This window comes from Octopus sinensis, linkage group LG6 (assembly GCF_006345805.1).
Source record: "Octopus sinensis linkage group LG6, ASM634580v1, whole genome shotgun sequence".
Taxonomy (NCBI): Eukaryota; Metazoa; Mollusca; class Cephalopoda; order Octopoda; family Octopodidae; genus Octopus; species Octopus sinensis.
The window spans coordinates 83,260,214-83,281,247 of record NC_043002.1 but is presented as its reverse complement, the minus strand read 5'-3'; the positions used below and the strand labels follow the sequence as shown (position 1 = coordinate 83,281,247).

The 21,034-nt window shown below is 36.3% G+C and overlaps 1 protein-coding gene and 1 long non-coding RNA gene across 3 annotated transcripts; one reads left to right on the top strand and one right to left on the bottom strand.

The window, feature by feature from the left end:
* The first annotated feature begins 393 nt into the window (after positions 1-393).
* LOC118763980 lies at positions 394-1,526 on the top strand. Its single transcript, XR_004999750.1, has 2 exons — positions 394-639; positions 1,405-1,526. It is a non-coding gene; the product is annotated as an uncharacterized LOC118763980 (long non-coding RNA).
* Positions 1,398-20,859, bottom strand: LOC115213533 (failed axon connections homolog). 2 transcript variants are annotated; one of them, XM_036504105.1, is made up of 7 exons: positions 20,721-20,859; positions 19,271-19,397; positions 9,367-9,493; positions 5,812-6,008; positions 4,791-4,990; positions 2,884-3,000; positions 1,398-1,701 (listed from the first exon to the last, which is right to left on the bottom strand). In XM_036504105.1, exons 2-7 carry the CDS (start codon positions 19,366-19,368, stop codon positions 1,583-1,585), a joined length of 858 nt encoding a protein of 285 aa, XP_036359998.1. In that variant the 5' UTR covers positions 19,369-19,397; positions 20,721-20,859; the 3' UTR covers positions 1,398-1,582. The 2 variants fall into 2 exon arrangements, with proteins under 2 accessions (XP_036359998.1, XP_029638416.1); XM_029782556.2 differs by lacking the exon at positions 20,721-20,859 and adding an exon at positions 19,627-19,758.
* Between the last annotated feature and the right edge of the window lie 175 nt (positions 20,860-21,034).

Below are 21,034 nucleotides of genomic sequence, written 5' to 3'. Positions count from 1 at the left end.
GCAGACTTCAACTATTTCTGAGAATTGATTAATAAAAGAAATCACAGATATAAGGAAGAAATGAAAGTGAAAATTCTTCAACTGTAGATGGAATATGTATTGCAGATTCAGTTTATAGAAACCTCACTGTTATACTATGGCACTTGCATATTATTTGTGCTTTGAATATCAAATGAAGAAAAGAAATAATCACTTTGTGAGTATTGTAAAAATAAGCATTCACTGATGAACATCTCATTAGGCTATGTGCTTTCACATAAAAGATAAATGTTATATTGAAAATACAATGTGATTTAGTTTATCCATTGTTACAAGAGATGACTTCAGACAAATGAATATAACAGAGATTTCAGTTACTTGGCTATATAATAATGTGGAGGCATGTGGCTTAGTGGTTAGGGTGTTGAATTCATGATTGTAAGATTGTGGTTTCAATTCCTGGACTGGGCGATGCGTTGTGTTTTCAAGCAAAACATTTCATTTCACAATGCTCCACTCCCCTCAGTGGGTAAAAATGAGTATTCCTTTGATAGAACAGTGTCCTATCCAGAGGAGAACATATACACCAGAGAATCCAGGAAACCAGCCCCAGGAGTCTACATGACTTGGGAAGAAACTTTATCCATTTTTATATGTACCGTAAATCCTCGAGTATAGTCTGCCCTTGAGTATATTATGCAGGAGATTTTTAGGGGGGTTGTACCTCTAAAAAACCTAAGCCTTGTGTATAATATGCACCCCTTCTCTAACTTGAGTCATGCTTAATTAAGCCAGCAGCACCTAGTCAAACAAACACTTCTGCGCATGCGTCATCATCGTCATTTAACATCTGCTTTCCATGCTAGCATGGGTTGGATGATTTGACTGAGGACTGGTGAACCAGATGGTTGCACCAGGCTCCAATCTTGATTTGGCAGAGTTTCTACAGCTGGATGCCCTTCCTAATGCCAGCTACTCTGAGAGTGTAGTGTCTGCTTTTATGTGCCACCGGCACAAGGGCCAGTCAGACGGTACTGGCAACGGTCACGGAAAATCATGTTTTTTTTTATTTTTATGCTGATGTTCTTAATTGTTATATGGGAATGTAAATATGTTTGCAAATTGTTTTTGTTACATGTTATTCTCTGTTCTGAATACTTTTATTTTAATAAATGTTGCTTACTGCAAGTTATGGATGATTCTTTTATGACTTCATTGCTTTCAAGCTTAGCTTAATGTATTTTCGCACCCGACATCACAAAATGTGTCTGAATAAACATTGCCGGACAGCAAATAGAGACTAGGACATTACTTAGAAAATATTTTTCATTTTTAACCTCGTATATAATACGCACTAGGGATTTTGACCTTTAAATTTTGGGGAAAAATGCGGATTATACTCGAGGATTTACGGTAACAATGAAGAATAGCTGCTTAACATACCTCTACTAATATTTGAAACCAAATTTTTTTTTCTGTTGTAATTAGCCAATAATACATTTAAATAAGTCTAAAGTATTAAAACTAGTGGAAAAAGGAAAAGAAAAAAGAAAACAGTAAAATCAATATTGTATCAATAAAAAAATTTTAAAATATCAATTATTTAGTCTTTCAGAGGCTGAAGACCAAATGTTGGAAATTTCAAGTCTGGAGCAACCCAGTCAGGCCAATACATGTCTTTCATTCTTTCAAAGTAAGCAGTTAGGTTAGGGAATATTCCATCTAATAAAATAAAATAAAAAATAATATCATTAAATATATAATCTTATAATGAAAACATCTTATGTAAATAACACAGAAAGGTTAAGAACAGAACCTTCCTAAAACAATCAGGGGTTTGGCTGCAAAGTTTATATGATTGCTTCCCATCTGTGTGGCCTTGGGTTCAGTCCCACTCTGCGAAACCTTGGGCACGTGTCTTCTATTGTAGCCTCAGGTCAACTAATGTCTTGTGAGTGGATTTGGTAGATGGAAGATAAAAGAAGCCGCCCATTGTGTGTGTTTGTGTGTGTGTGTGTGTGTGTGTGTGTGCATATGTGTGTGTGCATGTGTGTGTGTGTGCATGTATGTGTGTGTGCGTACATGCATGTGTGTGTGTGTGTGTGTTTGTCCCCAACGCTGCTTGACAGCCATTGTTGGCTTGTTTATACTCTTATAACTTTAGGGGCTTAGCAGAAGACACCAATACAATAAGTACCAGGATTTTAAAAAAGTACTGGGGTTGATTTGTTCAATTAAACCCTTCAGGACAGTGCCCCAGTATGGCTGTAGTCCAGACTGAAACATGTAAAAGATAAAAGAATAAGACTATCAATTTAGAATCTTCTAATGGGGCTGCAAGTAACTTACCAAAGTTGTACCACAGTTAGGTTTCTACTTTAGAACTAAAATATAATTCAGTCTTAAACAGCACCTAATCCTTTATTAAACCCAAATGCAAAGGTTAGAGTGTTGGGCTCATGGTCATAAGTCGTTGGTTTGATTCCTGGCCCAAACAGAGAGTTGTGTTTTTGAGTGCAGCACTTCACTTCACATTACTCACCCTTTGGGGTCAAAAGAGCAACTCTTGTCTGTTTGTTACTGCACAGACAGCTAAAACAGTTAATGGAAGCAAGATACATGCTGTCAAATCATACTCAGTTGCAGATGACGGCTGTACCTATTTTTCATAACACGTCTTATAAACAAAAGAAATTTTAAACTTTTTCTTACTAATATTTACTTCCGGTACTAATGTAATCTTCTCTGAATAAGTAATTTATGTTTCAGTCAATCACAGAACCAAATTTTATTGAATTTGATACCATAGAAAAAAATTAAAAACTCTGAAGAAACCAATTTTTTCTTACATCACACAGTAATAAATTTTCCTTGAGTATTAACTAGAATATTTGTGATACTAACCTTCAATGATCTTAGTGCAAAAGCTACTTTTCGGCATCTGTTTTGTCACTGCAATTATCCCAAATATAGCACAATCAGTCTCACAAGGTTTATCTCCCATCAGAAACTTCTTTTCACCTGATCAAAGATTGGTAAAGATTTAGATTATTGTATAAGAATTAATTAACAATGTTAACACTTTAAACTTATTGTAGATGGAAATACAATTAATTAAACTTAATTGGAAATGTTAAGTTAGATGTGAAACAACCCAGGTCTGTATTCTAAGTGAAACAGCTGGAAATTGATGTAGCCTACCAGCTCGAAAATTTTCTCACTTGAACAGGAATCGTTATTATTATTACCTCCGCCTTAGTGAAGGCGGAGATAATAATAATAGTTCGAAATTTCCCCAAGACACCTGATGAAGGCTGGAGGGTAAATCAGCTGAAACATTATATTAACAACAAACATGATGAGGACAAATACCCATCAATTGTAAATAATGTAAATAATGTACATAATTCCTCATCTCTTAAATATAGAACTGTAAGTCCTCTTGTGTAAAACTAGATCAGTTCCATCAATAAACATTGTTTATTAAATGTCATCCAATCAATGGACATGATTCTATCATGTGACATTTTTCACTCTCACTTGGTTTATTATTTAAGCTTACGTTGATTCATCCAAGGGGACACTTTATGGACTATACCAGGTGAAGTAAGATATACGTTGACTCATTGTTATAGATTTACTCCTTTCACCGTAGCATGCTTACTGTGGTACAAACAGTTCATCTAGCATTATGGACAATTGAAGTTACAGTTTGCCATTTTGCATTTCAGTTTGGAATTGTTGTAATGTTTTTCTTCGTTTTTTAATAAAGTTATTATCTAAACACATTATCATTATTTGTCTTACATTATAACAATTACTGTCAGAAAGTAATACTTGATCAGTTCCATCAATTAATTGGCCTGGATAGCCACTTCAAAAGTATTAGAGCTATGACAATCTGGTTTTTTTTTCTCTCTCTCTCTCTCTCTTCCAGACAGTGTGTCTTGGACTATACTGTCCATTGTGCTTTTCCTTTTATAACGCTAAAGGTGATGGGAAGGAGATTTGTCTGCTATTTCAAGTATTCTACTGTGTAGAGCATCTTTCATTTATTTGAATTCTTTGATGTTTTCTAGAACTGTAAGACCAAAGTATGAAAGGGAGAAAGGTCAAAGAATTCAAAAGTTGGGAAGAAAGATCTGATGATTATAGAATGTGAATTTGAGAAAACATTTGAGGGATGACATTTTCAAAGAAAAGTTAATATTTTCAAGATATTTGACAATGTATGAGAGAAAGGTTTCAATATGATAAATGAAAGTCTGATTACTGAAAAAAAAAAGTCTTTTATGTTATTGATAGACAATAGCCAGACCAAAGATGAACCGAATTGAATTGAAGTAACAGAGACAAGACTTTAGCCATTTTGATATCAACCCATCTAATACCACCTTTGGTTCCAGGATACAAACATTTTATTTTGAAGTGATCTGAATTAAAACTTACAATCAAAATTTCAGGTTAATTTATATTCCAACCACCAGATTCAACATCATTTAACATCCGCTTTCCATGATGGTGTGGGTTGGATAGTTTGACATGGAACTGGCTAGCAGGGAGTTGTCCAGACTCCAACTGTCTGTTGTGGCATGGTTTCTACAGCTGGATGCCCTTCCTAATGCCAACCACTTAACAGAGTGTGCTGGGTGCTTTTTATGTGCCACCAGCACTTTTCAGAATTAAATGCAATAGAACTAGTGTATTTCAACAGAAATATGGTAACAAAAGGGTTAAGTAACTAGGATCTACAGAGGTAATAAAATATTATGCTCAGACTATGATAGAATTACCTTTATGGTATAACTTACCAATAAAATCAGAGAGTGCCTTTAAATCTCCCATTGCAATATGTTCCACTTCAGAACGAGAATGTCGACCAATACCCTGGCTGTATGTTTGACTGAGAAGTATTCTTTTTATTCTCCAAATGATAATTTTTGGAACAGGAATCAGTTGTCGAAGAGATGGATCAGAATAACTGTAAACAAATCGACTGAGAGCCAAAGCCCTGAAGAATATAACGAAGAGAAATAATTAGCTGAATTAAACAAAATTAATTTATGTTTCAAAAACAAAAAAGTTTACTAACTAAACATTAAAGAGGAGTAGATACATGTATGTATGCATGTATTTATCTATACAAGTATGTGTGTGTGTGTGTGTGTGTAAAATGCAAGTGTAGAAACATCAAGAAATATGTATACATGTCTTCATTAACGATGTGTCTGAAAGCAAATTCAGGCAGAAATGATAGCTTATAATACATTAGATTAAAAACTCTTCATTGGGGGAAAAAGAAATGAGGATAGAAAACTACCCAAGGGACTTGAATCATTCATCTTCTGGGTTAACTGAAATAAAGCACAATAGAATTTGGATATAATTAATTAGGTTTATCCCCACTAAATAGTTGTTATTTATTCTTTTATTTTATAGGGATCCAAGGTAAAACTCAATCTTGGTTGCATCTGAAATTATATCATTGAAACATGGAACTCTCTCTTCTATTACTCCACTGTTTTGGGGTTCAATACAATTTTCAAAAAATACTTAGTCCCTACTCAGCAAAGAAATGTCCATTATGTATGGATCATAAACAGAAGGAAATGATTTTGTCTAATCCTACCTGTCCAGAGCATAAACTCTATGGAGTTCTCACCATTGTTTATGGCTTTCACTGCAGATGGTAACTTTAAAGATGTTCAAGCAGATGCTGACCCCTAATCCTCTAACCAGAAAATAAAAAGAAAGTTTAAAATATTGCTAACCAGATATCATACAATTTCTAAAATGAAAAGAAATTGAAAAAAACAAAAAAAAATGATTTACCAAAATAAATTCTCTTCCACCATTTTCTGCATAGCTCTAGCAATACATTTTTGCTCATCCGGGAGATGACTGTTACAATCAACATCGAATTTCTTATTTAAATACTCAATAATGAACTGGGAGTCACTGACAGCTTCTCCGTTGTACGTAATCCAAGGTGATTTGTGTTTCGGTGACATTTTATGGGTATATTCAACCTGGCAGTATATGAAATATATATATATATATGATTTTTAATTTTACATATAATTGGACATTCAATATAGATGGAAATTTTAAAAATCTGTTAACATTTCGAAACTGATCCATTACAAGAGATCTCTCATAGTGTTGTAGCAATGATTCGAAATCCCAACCACTAGATAACCATTCAGATGCCACGGGCGAACCACATTAGATTCATATGATTGGTCTATTAAGCAACTAATCACTGCGAAGCCATGGCATAATTTCATTTCCTAGAATGTTCTTCTTGTACCCTATAAAAGACCACTTTTGGCACCTAAACTTTTGGCAGCAGAGCAACTTGTGCCTCTATTATCATTTTGATGGTTCCAGACATTTGTGCAGATGGCTTATGGAAGATGACCAATGGCCTCAGTCACCACGAAGGTAGCGCAAATGATTTCATATAGTTTGAGCCAACCACATGGTACAGTGCCTGTAGCTTTCTGTAACCTCAGAGCAGTATCTTTCTCCCAGTCTGTAGTTATTGCAATTGTTAGCTGTAAATGGCCAATGCAGATTGTTATATACAACAATCAATGCTTCAGCTACATGTTCACGGGTGCAGTTTAAGCTATCTTTTTCACACAACGAATAACATATTTTCATTCACCAATTCAACCATGGCACAGCAAACAACCAGCACTGATAGCGACAGTGTCTTGGCATTTACAGAACATTGGTAACTGTGCATCCAAAAGACAAGGCTTCATATTCAGAACATTAGAATCTGAGGGTTGTGTCAATGAGGGTTGCCCATGCATCAAGTTGTAGACCTGGGCAAAAACTTTGTGGAAGATTAGCAGTTTCCTATGCATGCAAGTTTTCTCTGTCCATGCCAGAGATGATGTCCAAGGAAAAGACAATGCCGTTACAGTTCAGCTCTGTTATCATTTCAAACATTATTGTCAAAACACAACGAGCTAGAACAAATGTGAGGCATCTGGTCAGATGCTCTAACAATTCTGCCTGTTACTTTTTATTGAACAAAAAAAGGAAGAAAAGGGAATGTTGACCTCGATGTGATTTGAACTCAGTAGATAGAACAAATACTGAAAAGGCTTTCTATCCGACAGCTCTAACAACTCTACCGATCCACTCTTATCCAGGAGTATTGGTCATATCAAGAAAATCGATGAGTACCGGTCATATCGACAAAATAAATCTCGTCCTCCACAACCATTACCATCCAGTCAATGTCATCGACTCTTCTATGCAAGAATTGGTCTACAGAGTCTTCAATGCCATCACCATAAAGGAAGCGTTCAACAAAGAAGAAACTAAATTTTTGACTACAGGATAAAGCCAACGACTGGTCATTTATCCTAGGAGTATTTCTCATGTATATCTACAACTGTACTACCACTGTTTCACACGTTCTTCAAAGAATGGTCATATAGCTAGATAGGTTGTATTCCATCTAATGTGATTCAATTCAGAAGGCTGTAATATCATTTGACAGTAAACCCGGTATAAAGAATTACATGGAACAAGGTGGTAACTTTAAATACCTTTAATGTAATGTGACCACGCATATATATATATATATAAGCTGAATGAAAAATGGAAATGGTCTGATGCGTGGAAGCCATGGTCTTCTCCTGTGTGTTACCTTCTATCTTCTAGCTGGCGTATCATGTGTGCGTGTGTGTGTGTGTGTGTGAGAGAGAGAGAGAGAGAGAGAGAGAGAGAGAGAGAGACTAGATCGCGTCTTTACTGTCCGACGTCTTGGCGAGAAAAGAGAAAGAGATGAGTGTTTGAACCGTAATGTTGCTTATGCCCTCTATTGTTCAACTAATTAGGCAACCGCCGTCAGAGGAGGTAACTGCACCTACAGTCATTTTGCTAAGTCAAAGTCTTATCCACCAACATACAGTCGTGCCGCTTCTTTACTTTATGTCTTTTTCTGCTACTTCATACACCCACATTCTTCAATGTGCCAACACATCATTCACTACGTGGTCGGTCGGTCAATCTATTAAAAATACTCGTCAAATCTCTTTCAAACCACACTTTTCCTGTCTTAGATTAAGGATACGTTGTAGAATGCAGAACTAGATTTCTTGCACATGGGATATTGCTACAATGGTCACTACTAGGAAACCTTTGATCATAGGTCTCCTCGATCGCGACTGATTTGGGCTTGAACTTCAGCATCAATAACATTAACATCCCATCCTCATTTATATTGTACTTCACCTCCCCAGACGCGTGTAGCGGCACAAGCAGCCAGTGCCATATTGGATGAGATCTTGCGGCATCCATTGCCATCTCCGAGACTGGAGCGAAACCTCACCTGCATCCATTTGCCATGCGCGAGATCACAACGAGGCTCGCTATGGAGAAAACTATATAGAGTGAAAAACCTCTTCAAATTCCTGTTCTTCGGCGCCATTACACAGCAGCACTGGCTGAACAACACCACTGGCTGTGGTTTTCTGCCTGTCTATTTCCAGAGGCAATGCGCCCACACTATCAGAGCTTAAGATGGTAGCTGAGAGCAGCACACTTCACCTCTCCTGTAAATAAACCAGTTGTAAATAGCAGATGTACTTGAAGTCTTTTTCTCTTCGCCTACCGGAAACCTGAACTACATAAAGAACAAGATGATGGAAGGAAACGATATTCTTCCGATATCGTAAACCTTGCCTTTCCATTAAACGCGCTATTATGTACTGTCCTACAGTCATCCCTCACTAGAACTTCACCACTCTGGTGTAACCTGTCTATCTACATTATTTTTTTTTATCACAGACGTTGACTTTGAGAATTCAGACTGAACTTTAACCTATCAATTTTATTAATTTGTGAAAGCATACGAAGAGCATGGTCGCTTCCCGCCTACTTTGACTAATTAATTTTAAGATAACTGCAAACTCAGTGAAATTTCTTTCAAGTCATGTTAGTAAATGTTAATCAAATTATCAATTAATTTTTTCCATTTATTCTAGATTGCAACCACTTACCTTATTTCTGAAGAAACATAACATTTACTATTGTTAAATCTAAATATATCTGGCTTTACAGACGCAGGAAAATAGAAGTCTATTGCGCTTTTCATTAGCAGAGAGAACGCCAGCATGAAACAATTTTGATCAATAATATAGCGAAAACAGATATAAGCTATTGAAAAGGTTGCAACACGCAACGAAAATTTTAGGAAAATAAAAATAAAAAATAAGTGGAAATTTTACCGGTGAGTGTGTTAAATTATAAGGCACAAAAAAAAATGACTCTCCCCAGACACAACAGAATATGCTTCTACACACGAACTCATATAAATAATCTTGCAAACCAAATCCCAAAACGAAAGATATAACGAAGTCTTACCTGATACGGCAACTTGGCCATACGGAGAAAAGTCTCTAGCTTTATGGCAAAAGGAGAGATGTTCGGAGCTTCTCGTATTCTTGGTATCAAATGAAGTATGATCATGTTTTCTGGATAAGCTGTCTTCCTTTAAATAATTGAAAACAAAAACAGAAATTACATTATTTACATTCGACGGATATTTGTCCTCACCTTGTTTGTTGTTATCACAACGTTTCGGCTGATATACCCTCCAGCCTTCATCAGGTGTCTTATTATTGTTGTTATTGTTATTGTTCTGGTCACTGCTTGGAATTTTAACGACATTTCTGTAAAAACAGAAATGTCGTTAAAATATCAGATGACTCTGGAGGCATAAAAAGTAACGGTGACTTCAATGGAGCTTGAACTTAGAACATTGAGAGAGAAAAATAAATACTCGTGACTTTCCGTTATAAAACAAATATTCGTGCATAACCATTATTTATAAGTAAAATATTAGTTTCAAATTTTGTCACAATGCCAGCAATTTCGGAGGAGGAGATAAGTCGTTTACATAGAGAGAGAGAGAAAAAGGGATAGTGAGATAGAGTGAGGGAAAGAGACAGTGAGTGGACACAAAGGAAGTGGAAGAGAAAGAGAGAAAGTGAGAGAGACAGTAGATACATAAATCCAAAGAGAAGTTCATACATAGATACATACACACCGTGAATATTGGATGTCAATTTCACTTTTCATTACCACACGAGGATAAAATTAACTCACAAATGGCTGAGTAGTCCACATTAACATAGTTCTCGGAGAGATTCAGCCTCACAGAGAATGTGACAAGGCTGGCCCCTTTGAACAACAACTACAACTCGAGATACACACACATACACACACACACACATACACACACACACACATACACACACACACACACACACACACACACACACACACACACACACACACATATATGTACATATATATGAGAAAGGAGTGAATGGTGACTCAAAGGAAGGTGGTGTTTGCTTTGTATTTTCAACCACAGCAAATATTGGATACCGTATCCTAAACAAAAACTAATGCATTCGTATATTTTTTTCAATTGAAACACTGAATCATTTTAGACATTTATTGTTTTAATAGCAAGAGAAAAACTGAGAGAGAAAGAGAGTGAAAGAGAAATAGCTTGAAGACACAACTAAAAGGCAACAGGTAGGAAGAGACAGGGAGGGAGAGAGGTGAAGACTTCGTTGTGGACTATCTGACACTTACTGTCTGTATGTATGTATGTGAGCCTGTGTTTGTCCTACCACCACCATTGCTTGACAACCGATGTTGGTGTGTTTGCATATATAGTCATTGGTGTTACATTACTTTCTATATTCTGTAACTTTTACGATATACTTCTCTAGGCCTCAGATTTTTGTGGGGAGGGGGCCAGTTGATTAGATCGACCCAGTACACAATTGGTACTTAATTTATCGACCCGGAAAAGACGAAAGGCAAAATCGACCTCGGCAGAAATTTTTCACGGGTCCAGCTAGTCAATAACGTTAATACGCTAACTTTTTATTTTTGTACGTACCTGTTGTGTGCGTCACACTTACTTCAAAGAAGTGGCAAAGTGAGAGAAAGGAAGAAAGAGAGAGGGGGAGAAAGGGAGAGTGAGAGAGAAAGTGAGAGAGAAAGGGAGAGAGAGAGTGAAAGAGAGAGAGAAAAAGTGAAAGAGAAAGAGTGAAAGAGACAGTGAGTGGTGACGGCGTTCGTTTTGTGTTTTTAAATATTACATCGCAAGAGAAGTAGATACATACACACATTGTTAAATCAAAAGCGGGTGAGAAAAGCGACACAAAGGAAGTGAAAGAGAAAGAGAGAAAGTGAGAGAGACAGTAGATACATAAATCCAAAGAGAAGTTCATACATAGATACATACACACCGCAAATATTGGATGTCAATTTCACTTTTCATTACCACACGAGGATAAAATTAACTCACAAACGGGTGAATACTCCACAGACATGCATAACATTAATGTAGTTCTCAGGGAGGTTCAGCCTCACAGAATATGACAAGGCTGGCCCCTTTGAATTACAGCTACAACTGTATATATATAAATGTATTTGTGTGTGTGTGTATAGTTTAGGTTAGTTAAAACATGTTTGCAATATGAAGTGTCGCGTGGTGGAAATAAACGTAATTATCAAACTTTCATTCATAAATCCATTTATCATTTCGTTCTTTTGCATTTTCGTTCTTCTGCATTTCAATTTTTACATTAAGGTTCTTTGAATATGTACGATGTATTTTAAGGTTAGATAGTAATTCCCTTTACGTTTGTGTAACTGAGATATTTTGGTTGGATTATATAGTCATTGGTGTTACATTATTTTCTATATTCTGTAACTGTCACAATATACTTTTCTAGGCCTGAGTTTTTTGGGGGAGGGGGCCAGTTGATTAGATCGACCCCAGTACACAACTGATACTTAATTTATCGACCCCTAAAGGACGAAAGGCAAAGTCGACCTCGGCAGAATTTGAACTCAGAACATAAAGACAGATGGTCACAATATACAGACATTTCTCATGGAACCAGTACACTGTTTACAGATGCTTACAAAGTAACAGCCATGTATACAACTAGAACTGACACATATCAGTACATAAACATACGTTCACATGTACATACACATGTACACACACACAAACACGTCTACACACTCTCCTTAATACTCACGTACATACGTACATACATGCGTATAGGCATGCACACATGCATACGCACACACATGTACACACATACATACATACATACGCACATACATACATACATACATACATACATACATACATACATACATACATACATACATATATATCATGAACTAACTGTTACTTTCTCAGATGCAGCACGGAATTCTGTCAGTGAACAGGTCGCGGTCTCAAAGCGACGAAATTATTTTGGCAAATTAAATTTAAATGTTGAAGTGAATCTAACGGTTTTTGTGTGTTTCTTAAATGGCTTATAAACACCTTCCACGCTGCAATTGTTTTCGTTCCAGCACACGATCTCAGACCAAGTCACTCGCTATGCAAGTACATCTCCGTAATACATTTTTTATGTTTTCCGTGAAATTTTCACGGTTCCAGTTAGTTATTATTATTATTATACCTTTTTGATATTAAGATTGAAAAAATCCACCATGTTTGTAAAACAGTTTGTACCAGAGTTTACAAATTTAATTCCCGGGCCACGGTAGTCAGGCGACGAGAAATTTAATCAGCATATTAAAAGATATATGCGACGTATCTGGGAAAGGTCTCATAACTAAAAGCAATAATATGTCACTCCTTTATGAAAGTTAATTTCAACTCTCTCAGCTAAATACGGTCACAGGTTATATGTTCTTATCTCAGTTAAACTAGGTCACAGGATATGCAATGACGTCTCAAGTAGCCAAGATATGAACTTTCATCTGATACCTAATTAACCTTGCATTCACGACATTTCATAACATTTCAAAATAAAAATAAAAATCAGTCTGATAGTCCTTGAATTTTCAACCCGAAATCGAATTAACAATATTCATCGAATTTTCATGTAATATATCAATTCTACATAAAACTGATATTTTCATTATTTACAATTGACGGATATTTGTCCTCGTCTTGCTTGTTGCTAACACAACGTTTCAGCTTATATCTCCTCCAGCCTTCATCAGGTGTCTTGGAGAAATTTCGAACCTGGGTTCTCATTCCTAGGGTATTTTTCGATGTTGTTGTTGTTGTTGTTGTTGTTATCAGTGTCCATACTGAAGTAGGTAGTTTCTACACAGAAGGTCAACATTTCCATCAAGTTTCTTATTGGTATACCAGTGCTACCTTTTAAATGGGTGTATTACTAGTTTTTCTTGAATCGCTGATAGTGCTTCACCAGTTGGAACTTTGGTGAACAGACTTATCACGTCTAGACTCACCATCTGGTTGGATTCAATGGGGGTATCCTTGATCAATTCTGTGAAGTGGGTGGAATTCTTCATGTACGATGTTGACTTTCCTGCTAATGGATTGACAGAGAACATCACTGGAAAATACGAAAACTAAAAGAAGCAGCACATATGCACAACAACCTCCTAAGCAGACCGAGTGCAGATATGAACAGCATATGGGAACCGGTATTAAGGAAGGATAGGAGAATATTAGATTTATAAGCTCTAAAATTCACTCCATAATTACCCACGGACAATGATAACCCAGGTTCGAAATTTCCCCAAGGCACCTGATGAAGGCTGGAGAGTATATCAGCCGAAACGTTGTGTTTGTTATGTAATCATCACAACAAACATGAACAATCAACGTTGCCCATTGTCTCCCTTGATACAAGGACATTCAGTAAGTTTCCCGCCACAACAAATACCTTGTACAACAACGGCAGTCTAATAAAGTATCTCGTATCGTTAACACGTTTTTTCAGTCTCTCTCATTTTCTTAATCTTTCATACTAAGTACTCACTACTTCCTTTAATACTCAATACATTATATATATATATATATATATAACAACAACATGGTGTCAGAATACTAAAAGAACCCAAAATACAGAAACCAAAAGAAAAAAGAAGTTGAAATCATACTTCAAAGACGAAATGGAAAATTTACCGCATCCAAAAGACCTAGACTTTAATCAGGAAAATCTAGCCGCAGCATGGAAAAAGTGGAAAAAAGAATTCAATCTCTTTTTGATAGCAACAGAAAGTGACATAAAGCCAGACAAAGTAAAAACTTCAATGTTTTTAACTTGCATCGGTTCCAAAGGCCGAGACATCCATTCCACTCTGGATTTCGATTCACCCGACGAAGAAATGAACCTTCAAACAGTAATCGAAAAATTCGATGCATATTGTGAACCCAGGAAAAACATAACTTTCCTGAGACACAAATTCTTCACATGTGGACAAGCGGAACATCAAAAATTCGATGAGTACGCGGTAGAGTTGCGTCAAAAGGCACAACAGTGCGAATTCGGCAACCTCACAGACAGTCTCACCAAAGATATTCTGATATGTGGAATCAGAGACATGAGATTAAGAGAAAGATTATTGAGAGAACCAAATTTAGACTTACAAAAAACAATTCAAGCAGGTCAGAGTTCAGAGCAAACACGACTCCAATCAAGGATGCTAAATGCCACATCCGAAACAAGAGATAACGAAATCTCGAGGGTATATAGTCAACACGACAGAAAAGGCGCCAAAACTCAAATAACTCGCCATATGCAATCCAGACATCAAAACGAACAAGGCGGAAGTGACAGAAAGCCCGCGAAGTTTCAAGCGCCAAGTCAACACTACGTCACTAACTGTCACTATTGTGGTTATAAAAAATAAATGCCCAGCATTTCACAAGACATGTGAAAAATGCAAGAAACAAGGACACTATGCAAAAATGTGCAAATCAAGAAAATTTGTACATAAAGTAGAGATACATACCGACGATGAATCAGATGACGATACACATGCACTCGAAATGATCACTGCAAATAATTCCCGCGTGCACAAAATCGAAAAGTTCAAGACTCCAAAAGACATTTGGACGGTCGAACTAAAAGTGAACAACTCGAATGTAACATTCAAAATTGATACTGGAGCAGACGTAACCGTACTGCCATTCAGAGAATATAGAAATATAATTCCAAAACCACAACTGCAAAAAACCTCAACTCGATTATCAGCTTACAATAACACAGCTATAAAAGTGCTAGGGAAATGCACAGCAGTCATTAAATACAAAGAATTATCAAAACAAATAAAATTCATTGTTGCAAAAACAAACTCGCACGCAGTTATAGATGCAAAGACAGCTAAAGATCTGAACCTAATTCAGAGAATTTCAAAAATAAACTCGTCGAACACAAACGACATAATAGAAAAATATGAAGACTGTTTCGGAGAAATCGGCACTTTGTCAATAACACATCATATCACAGTGGATCCACAAATAACTCCTGTAATTCATCCACCAAGATCGGTTCCTTTTTCTATAAAAGAAAAACTCAACAAAGAATTAAAAAGAATGACAGAATTTGGTATCATAAAACATGTTAGTGAACCTACAGACTGGGTAAATTCCCTAGTCATCGTTGAAAAAGCCAACGGAAAACTCCGACTCTGTTTAGACCCCAAGAATCTAAACAAAGCCATAAAAAGGCAACATTTCAAACTCCCTACAGCGGAGGACATTTTTGCACAAATGCATAACCCTAAATATTTTTCGAAACTCGATGCATCTAATGGATACTGGCAAATTCCAGTTGACGAAGAAAGCTCCCATCTGTTAACGTTCAACACACCTTTTGGAAGGTATCGTTTCACACGACTACTCTTTGGAATTCACAGCGCCAGTGAAGTTTTCCAAAAAGAAATTGCAAAAATAATAGAGGGCATAGAAGGAGCAAAAAATTCACAAGATGACATCATAATCTGGTCCAGCACTTTAGAAGAACACACAAATAGACTACAACAAGTTTTCGATCGAATCCGAAAGCACGGATTAAAGTTAAATAAATCAAAGTGTATCTTCTATGAATCACAAATCACGTACCTTGGGCATCTATTAACCAGCGAAGGGACAAAACAAGATCCAACCAAAGTACAAGCAATCATTCACATGCCACTGCCAACAAGTAAGAAAGAATTACAAAGATTCCTAGGTATGACAAATTACCTATGTAAATTTTTATCTAATTACTCCGAAGTTACAGCACCATTACGCCAGCTTCTACAGAGTGACACGTTATGGTCATTCGACAAACCACAAATCGAAGCAATAAAAAAGCTAAAAGAAATGATTACCAGAAAACCAGTGCTACAATTTTATAATCCAGATCTACCAATAAAAATAACTACAGATGCTAGTAAGCATGGGCTCGGAGCGATACTTGAGCAGAAACACAACGAAAGATGGCTACCTATTTCGTTTGCATCTCGTGCAACAACTCAAGCGGAACAAAACTACTGTCCTATAGAGAGCGAAGCTCTCAGTATAGTTTTCGCATGCAAGAAATTTCATCAGTTTATATACGGAACTCATTTCAGAATCGAAAATGACCACAAACCGTGAAGCAAATATTCAAAAAATCGATCACTAAATGCCCTCCCAGAATCCAAAGATTTCTACTAACATTACAAAGATATGATTTTGACCTAAACCACATACCTGGTAAAGAATCAATTGTTTCAGATACCCTATCACGTGCATACCTTGAGCAAAATACTCCAGAAGTATCAGACGAAGATATGAAATCGCACATACATGCAGTAATAAAGAATTACCCCATAACCGACACTAAATTAAATGAGTATAAAGAAGCCACTGCAGACGACCCGTCACTACAGACACTCATCACATATACAAGAACAGAATGGCCCCCAAAAGACAAAATACCAATAAACATCAAACCATTCGTATCCGTTCGTGATGAAATATCAATCGTCAATGGTCTCGTTCTAAAAGGTTCAAGAATAATTGTACCTAAGTCATTACGTAGAGAAGCTCTACAGGAAATACATACCGGACACATGGGTATCGAAAAATGCATAGAGAGAGCGAAGGAATGTATATACTGGCCCGGCATTAACGCTCAAAACAAAGACATGATTAACACATGCTCATACTGCATTGACTACAAAAACCAACAACCAGCCGAACCACTAATAAATCATAAAATACCTACTACACCATGGACCAAAGTGGGTACAGACGTATTTCACCTGTCTGGAAATTCGTATGTCACAATTATTGACTATACAACAAGATTTTTTGATCTACACGAAATAAATGATTGCCAGTCAAAAACCGTAATCAAAAAATTAAAAGAAACTTTTGCTAAATTCGGAATTCCGCAAACAGTTGTAAGTGACAACGGTCCAGAATTCAATTCGGCTGAATTCAAAAAATTTGCAAAAAATTTGCATTTTCATCACACGAAGACAAGCCCGCATTATCATCAAGCGAATGGCATGGTTGAGAGAAATGTACAGACAATAAAAAAGACGCTAAAAAAGGCATTCAAGAGTGGCGAAGAACCTCAGTTAGCGCTCTTAGCATTACGCACGACTAAATTACAAAATGGTGCACCATCCCCTGCAAATCAAATAATGAATAGAACATTGCGAACAAATCTCCCAAACTTACTACACGACAAAATTGGTATCAGGCCTCACGAAAAGAAGAAATCAAACATTACAACAGAACTCCCAGAGTTAAAACCACACGACACGGTTAGAATTAAGTTTAACAACAATTGGTTTAGAAGGGGCAAAATAATTAAAAAACTAGAGCAACCTCGTTCATACTTAGTAATAACAGAGGAAGGTAATACAGTCAAACGAAATAGACAACATATTCTTAAAACAAACGAACACGTTCGCATAACAGAAGAATTAGATTATGAAAATATATTTCCAAAGTCAACAAACACGCATGAAAAAACAAAAACAGCACAACTACAGAATTCAACACTACAAAATAATAAAACCACAAAAAGTGGACGACGAATAATTATTCCCTGTAGATACAGATAAAAAAATAAATAAATAAATAATAAATAAATAAATAAATAAAAAAAAGGGAAGATGTTATGTAATCATCACAACAAACATGAACAATCAACGTTGCCCATTGTCTCCCTTAATACAAGGACATTCAGTAAGTTTCCCGCCACAACAAATACCTTGTACAACAACGGCAGTCTAATAAAGTATCTCGTATCGTTAACACGTTTTTTTCAGTCTCTCTCATTTTCTTAATCTTTCATACTAAGTACTCACTACTTCCTTTAATACTCAATACATTATATATATATATATATATATATAACAACAACAGTGTTAACAACAAACAATATCCGTCAATTGTAAATTATGTAAATAATGTACATAATTCCTCATCTCTTAAATATAGAACTGATATTTTATAAAAAAAAAAAAAATGCGTAGTAAGCTTGCACTTCTGAATTACAAGTACAACCCTCAACTACCCCAAATTCACTCACCAGCCTAGGGACGACCAGGAGTTATGGTAAAGACAATTGCCCAAGATGCCACACACCGCAACAATTTTAAAACGCCCATGGTTGCGAAGCACTGTTCTTAATCGCTCATACAAGCATTTGTTCACTTTCTTTGTTAATCAAAAGAAAGATAACGCGATAAATGAATACAGAGAAGGAAAGAGAGGAAGAGGAGCACCAATGACCCAAAGCATGGACATTCTGGGCAGTTGCCCGGAGACCCTATGAGTCTAAGGGTCCATTATGATGTAGATATGCTGTGGTTGTATATCTAGGGGCACCAGTGAATTGCTTTGCTCGCGAAGCGATAATAATGTCAAGGTGACCCCGGAGAAGAGATGTCGTAACAAATCACTAAGTAGGTAGAATAAGAACAAGGAGCAATGAGAAACCGAGAAAGAGTGAGTGTGATGAGCTGTTAACCATAAAAAATAATGTTTCCATTCTTTGTTGATAATTTACATCTAAATGGATCTAAAAAATTATATATAATTCATCATTATTCGAATGTATACTTTGGACTTACTTGCTAACTCAGCTCCTCACGGAACCGTAGATACAACATATGCCCTCGTGTCATACGTTTTATCTTGGGTCTCTTTAAACCTGGCAGAGCCCATCTCTCTCCAGGTTTGACTATGGTCGATTTCTTTCAAAAAAGAAAGCAGACAAGCAGAAAGAGATAGAAAAAAATCGATCTCAATACAGAAGTAGTATTGTATTTATCGAACGCTCTAGTGGCTCATCCAATTTTGCTTATACTTCGGGTTTCACTCCTTTAAAATCTCCTTTCGGGGATGGGGTGAGAGAAGAAGAATATTTCATAATGCATTTTAAACACTTAAGATGAGTAAAATATTTACCTTCTGCATCGTAAAAAGGCGAAAAGAAGGCCTGCGGTGGTAAGCACTGCAACACCAGTAGCAATAGTCCATTGCGATATTGTATTTTGTGGTATCATTGTAGATGTGTTGAATACGGTTTAGTTCTCTAAAAATAAAATGGATAATAAAAAATGCAAGGCGTTGATAATCACGCAGAACCATATAATTCTATATTTCGTTTTATATGAGGAATAAAGTTTGCTCTATGATAGTATCGATAAGAGAAAAAAGTAGGAAAGAAAACAAAATGTTGTGCCCTACATAATTTCACGATATAATTTCATTATATGAAGTAAACTTTAGAATGAAAAAATATTTCTCTTATCAGTACTTACAACCAATGATCACCCAGTCACTAAACTTTCAAGAAATTGTAGCAAAATTACTCTTGGTTGACACTTTCCTATTTTAAACAAAGCAGAACATAAAAAATGTATTCATATTTACTAAAAAAAAAAAAAAGGGATTTTGGGTTTCACTTGGCACAAAACAAAAGCAACCGACGATTACAATCAGGCCAACAGATACTCGGTAATAGGTCCAAGTCAGATGTGAAATGTAGTCCCCCACCTCCACCGCTATTCATCAACAGGCAAAATATGAAACGTAAGCCCCATTTCAAACTGTTAATTTAGGTGTTTTAGTAATCAATGCTAAGTGTAGATGGTTTATAGATGAATTATAGATATATTATACATATAATATGTATGATATGCCTAGACATAACTGGCCAGAAGAAAATAACTAGAACAAGTTTTAAAATAAAAGGTAACTCTTTGCTTCTAACCAGGGGGAAGTAAGTTCTTGAAAATCATAGGCTTACTCTAGCTAGTCCACTTGATCCATTTCTTCTATAGTGGAGGCACATGGCCTAGTGGTTAGAGCAGCGGACTCGCGGTCGAGGGATCGCGGGTTCGAATCTCAGACCGGGTGATGTGTGTTTATGAGCGAAAACACCTAAGATCCACGCGGCTCTGGCAGAAGGTAATGGCGAAACTTCTGCTGACTCTTTCGCCACAACTTTCTCTCACTCTTTCCTCCTGCATCTTGCAGCTCACCTGCGACGGACCGGCGTCCCGTCCAGGTGGAGAACCTATACGCCAAGAAACCGGGAAACCGGCCCTTATGAGCCAGGCATGGCTCCAGAAGGAACAAACAACATTTCTTCTATAGGTTGCTCACTGGAATAATGCTTCAAAATGCAATTCAAGCTTTTTCCTTAAGAAATTTTGTTGATTTCTCTTGAAAATATTTTTCCTACATTAAATTCTATTTTTAATCATTTTTTTTTTAAAGAAAAAGGAAATACAAAAGTAATCGTTCCTACAATATGAACATTATTATAACGATCTCTTAGGCATTTACTAAACAATGATTTTTTTTTTAATTCTTTCGCCAAAAGAAAAAATATTATTTCAAGTTTACTTACTTTTTAAATTTGATATTTCTTCAGACAGTGTTTATCCATTGAGTAACAGCGGCGACTAACTGAAGAATTCGTAAGAGAGGATAATCTTTCTGCATTTTTAAATGTCAGTCCGCTCTAATTTACCGAATTTAGGTCATATGGGAAGATGTGCGAGATATTCTTTAAATGTTTCTAAATCGCAAGAGGAGAAGAGAGAATGCACGCTTTACCTCTCTCCCTCTTTCTTTCTTTCACACATACATACATACACACACGTGTGCGTGTGTGTATGTGTGGGGTTATGAAGAGAAAAAGGGTTGAATAAATCAGGCGAA